Raw genomic sequence first — 16,229 nt, 5'->3', positions numbered from 1 at the left:
TTTTCCCATCTATTATTAACACTAAATAAAGGATGTGCACACACGAATATATAAAATGATAATGGGTAGTAGCGTGTGGGTGGATATGCATGTATTCTAATTCAAGACTGAAAAATCTTATATCACGGAGCATTACAATAGCGCAACTGATATCATACATATGATACTTTATGATCAAAACCAGTTTCATGCCTCTATTTAATTTAAAGCAATCATTTTCTAATGAATTTTTAGGTTAAGTTAATTTAACATGAGTGGCTATGTAGGAGATTTAAACAAACAGCAGCAAACTGTTCTAGATGAGGTAAGAAAAGAACATAGAATCCATGCACTATTAACTTGCGTTAATCAACATATTAACTACTTTAATCCTATCATGAAACGATTCTTTGCCTAAAATTTAATTTAGTAACTATTTTAACGAACGAAAGTTGACGAAATATTGCAACTGCTTTCATTTTTCTTACAGTTTCGCAAACGAATAGCCAGCTTTATTCAACCTACAGACCTTAAAGATGATTACTACTTACTTCGATGGCTTCGTGGTAAGGAATAAGGAATTTTAATGAAACTGTGATATCATTGTAGTTTCATTAGACTTTTGTTTTCAAAAAATTGGCGTAAATCACTACAACACTATGAAGATATATTCCAGCTGAAAGTTAATTCATTAAGCTAAAATAGAATGACTAAAAATTAAATTTTTCAGCTAAAAGATCATTGCCAATTATACTATGTTATAGTTAAATGTGAATTAGATTAAATTTCGTTGTAATACATGCTCCTTTAACCCCTTATCGGACTAAACTAACTGAAGGTATTTAGATCAAAGATACTGCTGCTTTTCAATTCCTTCATGTTACTAATAAGATTAGTATTCAGTATAAATGGTGCTTTACCGGTAGAATTTGATAGCTTTCTATTGATCTATGATATTATAATAAATATAGCTTTTTGAAAGCGTTTATTTCCATTTGAACCTCTTTGTAAATTTTAATTTAACTAAAATTCTTGTTCATAATAAAACTTACTGTAATGCAAATTTCGCAGGTTAGTACAAGGTTGTACTACAAAATATAACAGTGTTTCTTCAGATGCTGAGAAATCAATTACCTAACAAGATTCAAATTTCATAGACAAAGATAGTAAATAGCTTAAAAGATAATGATTAGCACTATTATTAAACATTATTGGTTTGCGATGTAAGAAAAAAAAAATGTCCATCCTTAACGACGAATAACCTAAAGTGCAATAATTCTTATATATCAGCATTGCTACAAAAATGAAAATTGTAAAGACCACCTAATATTGCTATACGAATTAGATAAATCGCTACTAATAATCATTGCGTAGTGGTAAATATAGGAAATATTGCCAGTGGTTTAGGCTTTTGAATAGAAACAAGCTATCCTATATAAACGATATATTTTAATACTTACTATTTCAATAACCGTCCTTATTACCATACAGCTCGAGATTTTCAGATTGATGAAGCTGAAAAGATGGTTAGTAAGGTACGAAATAGCAAGACGGAAAGTATCTGTTTTCTTTTATTTCTTTTCAATAACGATAGTGTATACTATTCATTTATAATTTCCCTATATCTACTAACCTAACTTGTAACAATTTACTATAGAGTATGATTGTGCGTAAAGAAATGCAATTAGACACCCTTGTTAAAACCTACAAAATGCCGGAGGTACAATGTAACATTTTTGTTGTTTTCAAACGACTTCTGACCTTAATGAATCTGATTTAGAGACTTCCATTACTAATCTTTCATTTCACTTTCTTTTAGCCCATAAAAAAGTATTATCCTGCTACATTTTTTGGCTATGACAAAAATGGCTCGCCAATATTAATATTACGTAGTGGACATTTCGATCGCAGAGGTAAATATGAATGATATTTTCGTAATAAACCCGGTCTACTTGCAGTATCTAAGAAATATTTTTTCGGTGAATGTACCATTAACTTAAAAGAATTCTGATTAGTGGCTGACTTAAATGTAGGTATAAGATGTTGTCTGCAGCTAGTTGTAAAATATTTTGTTATTATGCCAAAAACGTGACTAGATCAGTCGAAATCTCTAAGCGCTAACTATGTTGACGAGATTTTCCTAAAGTGAATACTCGATATCTAGTTTATTCGTAGTGTAATAATATTTCTCTTTATTCTACTGAATAAAAAAGAAAGTATGCATACGTATTGCTTTATTGATAATATGCAATTTCAATTCTCTGCGGTGACTATCATACAGGACTACTGCAATCAGTAAGAAAAGATGATTTCATTACGTATGGATTTTACATGATGGAGAGAGCCAAAATTTTATGTCAACAACAATCGAAGAAGGTACCGAACTGATCGACTAATTTCTTTGACAGAATTATTTACATATTTTAAAGTATAAGTTTATTTTTCAACTTGGTGCGATAGTATGTATAACATCCTAAGTAGAATGTCCTTGAATTTATTCGAATACATTTTCGTAGCTGGGAAGAACTATTGAAAATATTACAGTTATAGATGACATGGATGGATTTGGCATGAAAGATATGTATAAGCCAGGTCATTATGAGTTAGGCTTTATAATTATATCTCTGGTTATTCGTCTAGTGATTCTGGCTAGAAAAAAATGAATCTATAAACTTTACATGTCTAACTTTTGTAGCTGGTATTGTCATAGATTCATTGCCAAATTTCTAATTTTGGGGATTTTTGATACAATTAACAACGTTTAAGCTATCTTAATTCTCGGTCTAATCCATTTATTTCTAATTTTCTATTCCATTCAACAGCATTTACACTCTTTTCAAAGGTAAATAATTGTTTAGTAAAACATTATACCATAGCGGTTATTGTTAAAATTAACTGCAAGTTATTAATATTAGTCATGCAGTCTTTCGTAAAAATTTGTTACATTCTGGTCATAAATTATCATGAGATAGAAAGCACATCTAGAGCAATAGTTAGTTTAAACTATTATACTATTATATATTAATACGTAAATCTTAGTTTGCTATTATATTAACATCTGAAATATAATTTATTCACGTAGCTCGTGCCATTATTTGAAGATAATTATCCAGAAATGATGAAAAGTGTCTACGTGATTAACAGTATGCTAAAATTAAATATTTAATCTTCTTCCGCTCTATTGCTTTATTGAAATCGTAAATTTAATTCTACGTTTGAATGAAGTTTTACCTATCAATTTTTCTAACAGAATAGCTCTCAAGCTTAAGTATTACAAGTAAAATTTTGCACTATCGCGTATAAATTCGTCCGATTATTTAAATCTGTTGCTATCATAGAACTATATAGACTTGCAATTTTACTTATTCTTTAGTTATAGTCCTAGACTAATTTTAAATTCACTAATTATTGCTCTTTTATAACCAAATATACACAACCTATCCATGCTTAATAATGCAATAGATAATCAAATAAAATTTTGCTAATCACATGATGGTCTTTTAAATCTATTTTCGTTTAAGCTCCACGCATATTCTACATCGCGTTTGGCTTAATCAAGCCGTTTATAAGCGAAAAGACGAAATCAAAAATTCAAGTCATGTCAAGTAATTTTAGTAATATTAAATCTATTGATTTAAAATCAGTTATCCGTCATAAATATTTTTATAGTTCTGTTATATAGTAAGGCATGTTCGTGAATCGATATTAAAATCTCGATCCACGAACAGCATCTCGATATCTTATATAGCTCTTATGCGTTCTGTAGTCAACCTTACAACAAGTGATTAGTGCCATAGCTGACATTAGAATTGTAATTAATCTAACGGTTATAAAATTTAAATATATTATATATATACAAATCTTGCCAACCTAATACGAATAGTTTAGAATTGCACTTACTTTAACAGTTGAGTCAAGCAATGACGTTACCTAATTGATTTTCGATCGTCTATAGGGAACTATAAAACTGCTCTTTTGGATTATATTGATGCCGATCAACTACCAAAGGCTCTAGGTGGAGAAATTGTAGACGAAACAGGCGATCCATATTGTCCGTCACAGGTGATGATAAAAGCCGAGAGCGACAACCATAGCGTCTTAAACATTTGATATAGGCTGGTTGTAAAATTTTGGGTATTCTTTTGTATACTCATTTCTATTTTCAATATCTTATTTTCCTTTTGTTTTATTACAATATTACGCGTAGCTTTTCTTAACTAAACTATCTAGATAAGCTGATAGAATAGCTACTTAATGTTGTGAAGCAACTATAGAATATTTTAAATTGATACATTATTTTTAGTACAATCAATTTTTCTATAACTTGATAGCATATTTCTATATTTGTGTGAAAATCCTAATATATACAGATCTGCCCGGGTGGTGAAATTCCCAAATCTTATTACCTGAATGAATTATCTACTGAGCAATCCACTGATAATTACACAGCTGTCACGATCAATAGAAGAGATAATTTGAAATTGCCCTATGATATCAAACAATCTGGAACCATGATAAAGTAAATTTTTATTAGCTTGCTCTTATATAATATTGAAAATACTTTTATTTCTTTTTACAAATGTAATGTAATTCATTTCTTACATATTTATAATTCATAGATGGAAATTTCGAACAGATAAACATAATATTGGATTTGGCATATACAAAGTGATTGAAGGCGACAGTGAATCATCCAATCAGGTGTTTGTGGTTAGTCTTGCAGCAGGATATTATAATAATATTGATTTTACTCGTAGTCAATTAGTAATTATTCAGTTCAGTGACTGAATTTTTATCTTATTTATAATTTAGGTGCCTGTTTTACGTCGTGATTGTAATACTTTCCTTGAAAATGGCAGTTATACTTGTCAAGAGCCAGGAAAATGTAAGTTTAATGATTAGAGTAGACCAGGTGTTATCACTTTTTTATCAATATTGAAGCAAAATAGGGCGAATATGAAATGATGTTATGCTATATGTAACTACAAATATCATATATCATACGAAAGTAGAAAAATTTTATGTTTTCTCAAACATATTTCAAATATTTCTTACTATAGATGTCCTGTACTTTGATAATACGTATAGTTGGGTAAATAGCAAAAGGTTGCTATATGATATTGAACTTAGAGGTCCACGTGAAGTAGAATCCGATGATGTATTCGATTACTAATCGAAAAAACATCATACATTTTGTTGGCATTTAACATTAAATATTTAATGGATAAAGATAATTTGATGGAAGTAATAGTAATTTTGAAACTTCGCGAACGAACATTCATGGTTTATAACTTATATTACTTGGAATTAAATATACGAGTATTTTATTGTAGATCATTAGCTCTGATACAGTACGTAAATACCGTAGTGCTGTACAAATTTTATATTGCTGGTCTAGGATTTGAAAATAATGTAGTTCCTATCTTAATAGCAGAAGAATTTCATTCATTCTATATTCTTCTGTTTAAAGATAGATTATTATTTATTCAGTATGTATTAGGTTTAAAAACTTAACTGCAACTTTAGTTTCTAAGCCTAGATCTTAATTTACATTAATTCTATACGGTATATTATGAGCTATGTAAAAATAGAAATGCCTTGATAGGGCTCACTAATTAATTTTAATTCCTTTCCTTAAATTTAATAGCCAAATACTGACCTATCATAGCAGCTTTACAAAGATTGCTGCCGCTTATATGACTTGGATAGATAATATTGAGATTTCAACAGAGTTGTTCTTTCTATACTTGTAATTAACTGTAAAACTAGCCTAATCTTCAGTAAGCAACTGGTTTGCTTCCATGATTCTAAAAATATTTACTGTATTTATATAAGGTACCTTACCCACTTTGTATGTGTACGATGTTAAATATGCAATGTGCATCTAACTTAGCTATTTATGTGCATCATTTTCGGGCGAAGAAGCAGAGAATAAAATTAGGTAGTATCTCCGTTACTAAACTTGGACAGAGCCTCTTAAGCATTCTTACCGGTACCTATCAAGTTTTAGGATCATCTGATATATTGTTTTTCCTTCGATATAGTAGGATTTCGACATGAAATGTAATTTTTGACTATTAGCCAATAATAAAAATTCGTCTATGAAAGTGAAATTAATTTGTAAAAATATGCTTATATGGTTTAAAATCGTATTCTGGGTCTTTTTATCACCACTATCAATCCAGTTTAGAAATATTACCCAAAAATATAAGCTCTAGCAATTAGTGTAATCGGTTTATCGATAATTTGTACAATAGTACTGGTTCTGATTGATATTTGCATTCCATCTTCACATTCTGGACCTTAAAATGTACTATTGTTGCGGTGTCGCCTTGTCATTAGGATAGTTTAATAAGTTAATAAGTACAGTAGTAGCTAGTATAGAGAATATCCATATTTGTAGTACTAGGTAAGATAAGTAATGCCTTAATGTGGATGTTGTTCGTGATAGTTCATTACATATTTAATATTGATTGTTATTGTGTGATAGATAGCAGTAAGATGATTCAAGTTCTAGTTGATGATAGTTGAATTAGACAACCTACGAGCTTCGATTAAGATTAAGTATGAGTAAGAGATTCAAAATAATTACTGATAGAAAAGCTATGAAAGGAATATCTCAGTTCGAGATGCTTCTCCTAGTAAGGTATAATAATAATACTGTTGTTGTTTACAAATTAGACGGTTCCTATATAAACGGGAACATTTTAATTGAGTGGTGTGGTAAAAAGTTGTAGATGTATCGTTGCTAATAAAAGTTTCATCTTTACAGTATTTTGCTGAGTGTTTAGCGTTAAGTAAAAGGGCGTTTAAGTCAGGAGCTACTTATAGATCTTTACTGTACGTCACCTTGTCGCAGAAGTGAAATTGTGACAACTATTATGAGAGCAAAACTAATAACAGTAATGGTTTAAAATTAAACTTTGTAATATTATAATAGTTACTGATTCGATGCTGGTATTCTATTCATAGCTGCGGTACCTTGCACCTATTCTTTGTTTAGTAAAACTTGTTTTATCCATATAGATGAGTAAACTAGGTACTGTTTAAGTATATAAGCTACAAAAATGAACTGAAGCTTAGCTCTATGAAGGGCCATCATGAATGATAAAACGAAGTACTATAAGACTATTAGTACTACTTCATAATATTAACAGGCAGTCTTTACAGATTATGCTACCTGAAATTCATATTAAGCGGAAAAGCTATGTTGATTCATTCAATTTGTCCGCTTAGTCAATCATATGAATCTTTTGGCAATAAATCTAGCTCCTTCGTTTGCTTTATGCTTTCATGACCAGTAATGCTTTATTTCTGCAATCACCAACTCACTATTATACTGAATATTGTTGGTGTTTTGAAACGGATCTTAATGTAATGACCTCAAAATATCATATCAGATATTGTTGATGCATAGATATACTGTAAGATCAGCAGTTATTTATTAACTTCGCAATGCACAGACTACTTGCAAACTTATGATTAATCTCTTTATTTTGATAATAATTATAAAGTGGCCGTGATATAGGTTAATTTCAGAAATTCACACATACGTATGTAAGTATAGCGTAAGATCTATAGAACTAATAATTCATCATTAGCTACGTAAAACAAAGTAAAACACCGGGAAAGCTAAAGTTAATGAACTGTGATAATGATAATTAATTATACGCGTATATGATAGAGGTTTATTCAGAAATTCTTCTTCATTGCAACGCGCTGTAAAAAATAACTGCACATACGTGTAGTGCATATGTTAAGTATATACCGTAAGATTGCAGAACTAGCGATTCATTAGCTACGCAGTACAAACTGCAAACCAATACGTAAAGCAATGGTAAACTTAAAATTCGTTTATTAACTATGATATGATAATAATCACATATAATCGCGATAGAGGTTAGTTTCAGAAACTCTTTATTTTATTTTAATTTTACTACAGAAGTAATCATAATACGTATGAATTAAACAAAGTAGTCGTAGAGCAAATAGACCTAGAACAATATAAATGATTGTTATGATAACTTTTTTTTGTGGACTATCGTTAGGAATTAGCAGTTCTTTATCATAGAATAGAACATAAATTCGAACGTATTATCCTGGTCTTAAGTTATCGATGTTAGTCTATCTTCGTTTTGATTGCATACAGTCTATACTGTACCGTAGTTGTTGATTGTAGGTAGACTTCGTTACGTTTCGATTGTCTGTTTAGTAATATACTTTCTGGGCTTGTACGTATGATTCATTGCTGGACTAAATCAGATTACAGAACAACATTAATCAATTGATTTTTCAGCTATGACGGTACCAACGTACTACTGTACTATCAGTATCAATCTACTTAATCTGCAGTATGTCCAGGTCGCAAATTGTCGTTTCTCCCTAATTTAAATGGATTGGACTGTTGGACGATAACTATAGTTTTAAATCGGCATTTGCTAGATCTGTTAAGTACGTATGTAAATGACGACAAAGTGCGATAGTTTGGCAGAGAAGAGAAATAGAATTAAAGAAATACTTCAGCAAGCTAATACCGGTCTAAGTTTTACTTTGGTCAAGAATTATATTGTATAATTGTTGGATTGCTTTCGGCAGGGAATTCAGTCGCTGATTCTTGCTTTACATTATGTCTGGGTTACAAATTTTCCTTTCTTTCTGATTTGTATCGTTTGGGAAGTTTTTACGATAGATACATTATAGTTCTATCTCTCAATATTGGTTTGGCTCACAATCATGACTCAATGGCGAAAATTTGAATTCTTATTCTGACTTTAGAAAATCATTCAATGGTTCCAAAATGAAACTTGTGGCCGCTGTGTTACAGCCTAGACCCTATTCCTAATCGAAAACAGCCATAAACTAGACTAGCAACTAGACTAGCAGCAACGACTTTAGCTCAATACAGTAATTAGGAGTGTAATTTCGGGTTGTCGGATTGCGAACCCATCCACCGCTCTAGCCCAGTATTAATACTCTGGAGGAACGAGTATGGACTACTGATCATCCATCAACTTGACCTGTTTACCAAACCTAATAAAGCTCTTTCTTGGCCTCCCAAATCAAGCAGAGTTGACAGTTAATCAATGAAAGCCATCATGCTGTCGGTGAATGATTAGCATTGATTAAGGTTTAATAGACAGTACTGGCAATTGTAAACTGTCAATTCATTGATTTGACCTTAAAGTCATGGCTGTATTCACTGTTTGACCTCTGCTATTCTCTTCTCTGAGCACTGTTCTGAAATCGTAGACAGTACAGATTCTACTCTACCACTGTTAGCCTGAATATTATGGTAGAGTAACGTTGTTGCAGTATACTGTAAAGCGAGATTCTTTTTCTAATCTTTTTCACATAGTTTATAAGTAGCGCTACTAATTGCTTTATTTAGTAGCCAGCATACTCTAATTCGTGTTTCATCGTCATGCAAAGGCGATTTCAAGAGGAGCTTCTGCTTCTTTTTCGTTCGAGGGTTTTCTCGTCCATTGCTTCATATCAGATTGATCATTGCGCTGTACAGTACTAAAAAATGCAGTAAAGTACTGTACACTGAGTGTACAGTACCTTATCGTACTGTTCTGTACTGTACACTGTACAGTACAGTACTGTACCAGTTCCACAATAGGTGGATATTGATGTTATGTTGCAAGATTCAACCTGCTTGCTATCGATCGCCGTGGTTGTGTAGTTGAAAGGTCACGCTCGTACGGTATGACACATTACAGTACGTACAGCACTGAGTACAGTACAGTGCAGTACTGTCTTCGGAAATTGATTGAGTGACAAGTCTGACGGCCGTGGCCAAACGCGACGAGTGACGACAGCTCAGTCATTTCATCACGCCTCAACGAGGAAATTCATTGACACTTGGAAAATCTCCGCCATTGCTTCAAAGCTCCTTGCTGCCATAGCTCCTACTTCGACTGGCTAGCTGGATTGATTATTCATAAAAGTGAATATTCGAAATCATTCTGTCATTACGGAAATTGTTGAAAAGTTTGGGTAGTATCTAAAGGTCAATTCAAGCCACAACCCACTTTAATCGAAAAAGTAAGTCATGTTCGTTGATTGAACGACAATATACATTTTCACTCCCTGCAAGTTAATTCAACAATATTAACCTTAATAGAATAACGATAACGGCAATGTCAATAACAGAGAAAGAGAGAGAGAGAAAAAAAAAATAGTCAACACTAGTCCTAATAGAGAGTACTACTCGAATTCTCAAGAACTAGGCTGCCCAATTTCGTAGTTACATCAATCGACTCCAATTCTCCAGTTACTCTACTGTACAGTACAATAATATTTCTTTGCATTATAATATCGTAAAATCCAATATCGACGTAACACCAACTGAGTATCGCCTTCAGCATGTTATCCATGGTATCCAAATGGAATAGCTAGATTCATCGACGCTTGTGACGAGTTATGACTTACTTCTATTACATTATGTCCAGCGTAGCATTGGGCTAATTACTTGATGACAAGCGGTGAAAGCCCAACATTATCTTCTGTAGTTGTCTATCTGATTCAATACAACGGCCTAATTTGCCACATTTCCCAAATCACAACAACGTAGATGAAATAGTCCCAAAGAGTGTACAGTACACTGTGTGCTGGTGGACGATGAATACTTGTACATATTTTTATTTTTCAATAAAAATCTCCGATCAACAGTAATATCTGACTCTTACAATAATCTCGTTTACCTGCTCAAATTTGATTCAAGTAGATATTAGTATCTCTTGCATATCAGAAAATGCTAGCAGTGGATGAATCTTTTCTTCGTTATACCAACCTCATGAGATAATTTCCATCCCTTCTTACCTCCTAGGGAAAAAATCAATCATTCGTTATCGTAAACAAAAAATTCTGTTCTACCATTGGCTTTAAAATCCATCGGTACTGTACCTTTCTTTTGTACAAGTCCTTGGTAGTTCGTATCAAATCTAACGAGTATTTACGTACGATTGCTTAGGCTAAAATGGTCCACGATAGCCAGTCCTCTGCAGTTTTTATCATTTTTAACTAGAAATCAAATTCATTGCTTAAAAACTCCCTCTAGTCCTTCGAATTTCATTTACATACTGTACAATAAATTTCTTGTTGTCGAACCAGCTACAGTGGCAGTGTAAGTAAAATAAATTAAACTCGGTCTCGCTGAATTTTTGGCTGTACTTGTAGCCCAATGTTGTCAGTGTATGACTGATGACTGTGGATCGCATTAAACGAAACATTCTGCTATTGATTGACCAGATCTAACAGTCTTATGCCTATTAGACATTGTCATTATTTGGCGATAATTAATATTATAATAATTATATGATGGCAACCACTCTTGCTTGATTAACTTTTTCCAAAATCCTTCTTACTGCCCCTTTTAAATTGGCTTAATCCAATATCATGTATGCACATCAGCATAACTTATCCTTTACTGCGCGTATAGTGATTCAGCCAGAACTAAATTACTAATTCAATTAAATTAATGATTGCCGGTACTGATTTAAGTGTGTAGGAAGTACAGTAACGTTATTGACGGACATGCTATTGTTTGTCTTATGCTACCACAAAACATTAATTACCATGACCTTGATGTGAATAGTTACAGTACTATATAAACATTTTAAATTAAGCCGGTACCGCATGACAAGACAATTTCCACTACTTTGATAGACGATCTCTCGTTTATTCATGTATTTAAACATGAAGATCACTATTGAATGGTGATGATAGAATAATCTTGAAGTAAAAAAATGTAAACTGGAGCTATTTTATCATACACTTTTACAGCGTAAATCATGCATAAGTCAATTGTTGACGCTTTTAAATGCTAACGTTGGCACGTATGCATCAATTAATTTGCCAATTTATCAGTCCACGAAAGAATAATATTTCTTATTTCTGCTATCAATCAATCCACCTTAGTACAGTTATGGTCATAGACTACTAGAAGAAGACCTACTTCTCCTAGTGGTCCTATCTATGGTACTTTAGATTATCGTGAAATAACTAAGTTGCTAAACCCATAGCCATTTTTATTTTCATATCGGCACCACATTGCTTGTATTATTCAGAAGAATTAAACGGCGTTTCTTATTTTGAATAATCATATGTAAACTAAAATTGTCGAACGTTGGTTGATCGCTAATTTCGTCTGTAAACAGTGTAAAAACTTCCGTAGTAACCAGTGATCGCCATCACTAAAGTCAGTTTCGTACGAATGAGATAAAACTTTTCTCGCAATCTAAAAACTTTGTAATGCCAAAGTAATCATGGCTGATGGCCATCGTTCAATAGATAAAGGAATAAAGTACATTACAAATAGCCAACATAAGTTTGCAATTGATTGGTCTAATAAAAAGAAATGATATTACCCCTTTTGCGAATATTTCACCATCTTTCTACTCCATAGAATTGAATTACTGAATACGCTTTTACATCAATACGTAAGAAAGAAAGCACTATAATAATCAATAAAATTAAGCATTGGATCCTCAACAATTCAGTACTATACCTGCAAATCTTCAAATTCTCTGCTTTAAAAAGTGAAAATAAAACTAGTTGTATTTAACATATTCGAAATAGCATTATTTTCTTATGGCTCAAAAAGAATCTTATTCGACTGCCTAAACTGTAAATTGTCTACATTTAATTCTAGATCAAGGAAAATTCAACTAATAGTAATACTGTATGTACGGTATCATACGCCCATATCAAATATTTCAGTTTTTTAATAATCTTGGTTTTAATTTCAATCGAAAAATTTTAGGAATCGGGAAATATGAGCGGATTCGAAGGAGATTTAAACCCGTCGCAACAGGCTGCTCTAGATGAAGTAAGTCAAATAAATAGTCTATATTTATTTCTGAGCTTTACAACCAACTCGTTTTCGAAAAGCAACCCAGTTAATGAGCAGTATTAATTATTATGAGATTGTGGCCGTATAGCCTAGGCATTTATAATTTGAAGACGCTTCATTGCTCTTATGTATAGCGTTTAAAATTTCTTCGGTCATTAAATTGTAGATATATAGTCTATACAATAATTGTAGTTGACCTGCGTATGCACATATATATGATGACGTTGGCTAATTGATTTGCAATAGTTTCGTGAAAACGTTAAAGGAAAGATTCCTACGGAACGAGTTTCAAATGATCATTATTTGTTGAGATGGCTACGAGGTAATAATATTATGTCGATAATTATTATATATCAACTTTTTTAAGCATTATTCTAAGTGAATATTTTTCTGTTGCTATAATGATTGCTACCATAATAGCTCGCGATTTTAACGTATCAAAGGCCGAAGAAATGATTTGTAAAGTATATTAGCAATATAACATAATAATAGCTTTTACTGGTTTTGAAACGATGGTTGTAAGTCATAATGATAAAACTGTTGCTGTGCATTGTATCATTACTTTGGCAGTCTATGATCTATCGTAAAGAAATGAAGTTGGATACAATCATGGATGACTTCAATGTGCCAGAAGTAAGTTATCAAATTTATCACCATCGCCATACACAGTATTTGTTAGAGATTCATTATATGTGTATTATATATGGATGTACAATGATTCTTCATAAGTGAAATAATGAAAAGCAACAGTAAACAATACAAATTTAATTTTACCAAAGGTAATACAAACTTATCAAGCTGCAAATATTATTGGATTTACTAAAACTGGAGCGCCACTGATGGTCATGCGTAACGGTATAATTGATCGTAAAGGTAAGATAATCTATTTGCCGTTATATTGTTTCTGCATATAAGATATACTCATTTTAGAATGCTAAATAGTAGTGATTCATGCTTAGTCTGCATTCACTGTTTTTACCTGTAAACTAAAAGATTATAACTATGCGATATATTTCTTTGAATCCATTAGGTATTTACCTCTCCGTCCGTAGGCAAGAAATGACGAAATACTGCTTACGATTGGTTGAAAAATGTAATAGTTTGATGGAAGAAAAATCAAAGGAGGTATTTTTGTGTAGATTTAAATTAATATGAGGATTTATGCATCTTAAAGATTAAGTTAGTTCGAAGTTTATGTTTTTCTACAATTGCTATGGTACCTAATTATTTATTGAATTTATTATATTTGCTGACATCTTACAGACTGGCCGTAATGTTAAAGGAATGGTATTCATACAAGACTTTGAAGGATTTGGCTTAAAAAATATGCATAGACCATGTAAGTAGCATTTCCTTGTCGTCCTGATGACTAAACCTAAGTTCACGTACTTTAAGTTATAATATTAGTTATACACGTTTGCATTTCTTCACGTCGTCAATACCGTGTTCTAACGTTTTGCTTTAACATTTTCAGCTATAACATTTTTCGCTCAGGTAAGTCAAACTTAAACCACGGTATGAATATGTTAAAGTAACTTTAATTTCCTATAATAACTGAACTTCATCTTAAAAATTTATATCAACAACTATCTAAAACTATTTATGGACTAGATGACTAAAATATATGATGAAAATTATCCAGAATTAATGGACGCTGTATATATTGTAAATGGTATGAAGCCGCATAGAATATAAACCTTAAAAATAATTAGAGCTGTAGAATAGTATCATCTAATAACTAAGTGTCACATACGATCTAATTTTACTGTTAACAATCTTAAGTTTATTCATTTTTATGCAGCTCCTAAGATCTTTTATGTGATTTATGCGGCAATAAAACCTTTCTTAAATGAAAGAACTCGACAAAAAGTTCATATTTTCGCTGGTATAATCCTAATATGTGCATAACAGCGTATTTTTATGTACCGTAAGGATATTGGTATGTCGTGCTTATTAACAATTTCTTTCATTATTATTTCGAAATCGTGTCTACATAAACTTAAGGGAATTATGAGAGTAAGTTGGTTGAAGCCGTGGGTAGCAAGTATTTACCAAAATTTCTTGGCGGTGAACTCGTGGACGAAAATGGTGATCCATACTGTTCAGCACTTGTAAGACGAATTTGCTCGATTCATTATGCTGAAGAGATTTAGCTACTTTAATGTCATTAACCCAATAACTAACTCGAACATAACACTATTATGAATAGATAGGTAAAGGTGGCGATGTGCCGAAATCTTATTATTTGGCAAATACGGACTGTGATCAATCATTAGATAAGTATTCAACAGTTCATGTTGGAGCTAGGGACACTCTTTCCATGGACTTTGACATTGATACTCCTGGAACAGAAATCTGGTACATTAGAAATGTTTTTAAAGTTAACGATTGTAAGATAAATTAACCGAAGTACATATTTTTATTCAACCAATTTAGTTGGGAATTTAAAACTGACAATCACAACATTGCCTTTGGTATTTACAAGAGTATATCTTCTAATAACGGCAACACTGAAAAACTTGACGTTGTAAGGAATTGACTATCAAATTTTATTTAGGCTTTCTATAAGTTCTATTATGTAATTCCGATATTCAATTTTGAAAAGGTTACTTTACTACGCCGTGATAGTCACTTGTACACGGAAATTGGTAGCTACTGTTGTGAAGATCCTGGTCAATGTAAGTTGTAATCGACTGTATTATGAATTACGTGAAGAAGGGTTAGGTACAAAACTTTATCATTAACAGTAACTAAAATACAACTGACTATCAATTTTTGGTAATTAGATACGGTAGTGTTTGATAACACCTTCAGCTGGATCAACAGTAAAACTTTGCGTTATCTTATCGAAATCAAGCCCCCTGGTAGCGAGAATTTCTGATATGATGAAATTCGGATATTCACAGTTTATTATATGTTTTAACATAATGACAAACTATAATTTTGTCTAATAATTACGTTGTATCATTAAATATAATCAGCGTTATCATCCTAGCTGAGATAAATTTGGGAAAGAATGTAACTGGGCAGAACCTGTAATCCAATAATGTATATAACTATGGAAGAAAAATTTTGCAGTTTAGAACATAACTACCGGAATAGTCAAATTCCTGTATATCTTTACATGTATTTCATTTAATCGTATAGAACTAGGTTTCTTCTTGAACTTGACTGATGATATTCATATGTTGCCTGATATACGAGTACCATAGCTATAGCTAAAGACTTGATGATAACATAGGTAATGAACATGTTTCACGATTATCAATATTCTAAGTTTATGAAAATCGAATATAATTATTAATCCGTATATTACAGTCAACCGTAGAAATCATACATTCCTAAAGTATGAATACTTTAAATATGCTAACCTTTGATTTATATCGAATTAATA

General features: G+C 31.8%; 2 protein-coding genes across 2 annotated transcripts; both read left to right on the top strand.

Annotated features, from left to right (window-relative positions):
* Window positions 1-250: 250 nt before the first annotated feature.
* Window positions 251-5,152, top strand: TRIADDRAFT_60314 (uncharacterized protein; the record flags this gene model as incomplete). The annotated part of the gene is made up of 14 exons (XM_002116294.1): window positions 251-304; window positions 470-545; window positions 1,471-1,514; window positions 1,637-1,699; window positions 1,799-1,892; window positions 2,261-2,355; window positions 2,496-2,571; window positions 2,802-2,821; window positions 3,062-3,122; window positions 3,935-4,041; window positions 4,350-4,498; window positions 4,599-4,689; window positions 4,792-4,864; window positions 5,040-5,152. The coding sequence occupies 14 exons, from the start codon at window positions 251-253 to the stop codon at window positions 5,150-5,152; spliced, it is 1,116 nt and encodes a 371-aa protein (XP_002116330.1).
* A 7,605-nt stretch (window positions 5,153-12,757) lies between these two features.
* On the top strand, window positions 12,758-15,716 carry TRIADDRAFT_60313 (uncharacterized protein; the record flags this gene model as incomplete). The annotated part of the gene is made up of 15 exons (XM_002116293.1): window positions 12,758-12,811; window positions 13,082-13,157; window positions 13,256-13,299; window positions 13,406-13,468; window positions 13,615-13,708; window positions 13,866-13,960; window positions 14,099-14,174; window positions 14,310-14,329; window positions 14,447-14,507; window positions 14,637-14,720; window positions 14,840-14,946; window positions 15,045-15,193; window positions 15,272-15,362; window positions 15,441-15,513; window positions 15,622-15,716. 15 exons carry the CDS (start codon window positions 12,758-12,760, stop codon window positions 15,714-15,716), a joined length of 1,182 nt encoding a protein of 393 aa, XP_002116329.1.
* Window positions 15,717-16,229: the final 513 nt, after the last annotated feature.

The sequence above is a fragment of the Trichoplax adhaerens genome, genomic scaffold, assembly GCF_000150275.1.
Source record: "Trichoplax adhaerens TRIADscaffold_14 genomic scaffold, whole genome shotgun sequence".
NCBI classification, from domain to species: domain Eukaryota; kingdom Metazoa; phylum Placozoa; class Uniplacotomia; order Trichoplacea; family Trichoplacidae; genus Trichoplax; species Trichoplax adhaerens.
Note: the sequence above shows the minus strand (reverse complement) of the source record. Positions and strands in the feature narration are given on the sequence as shown.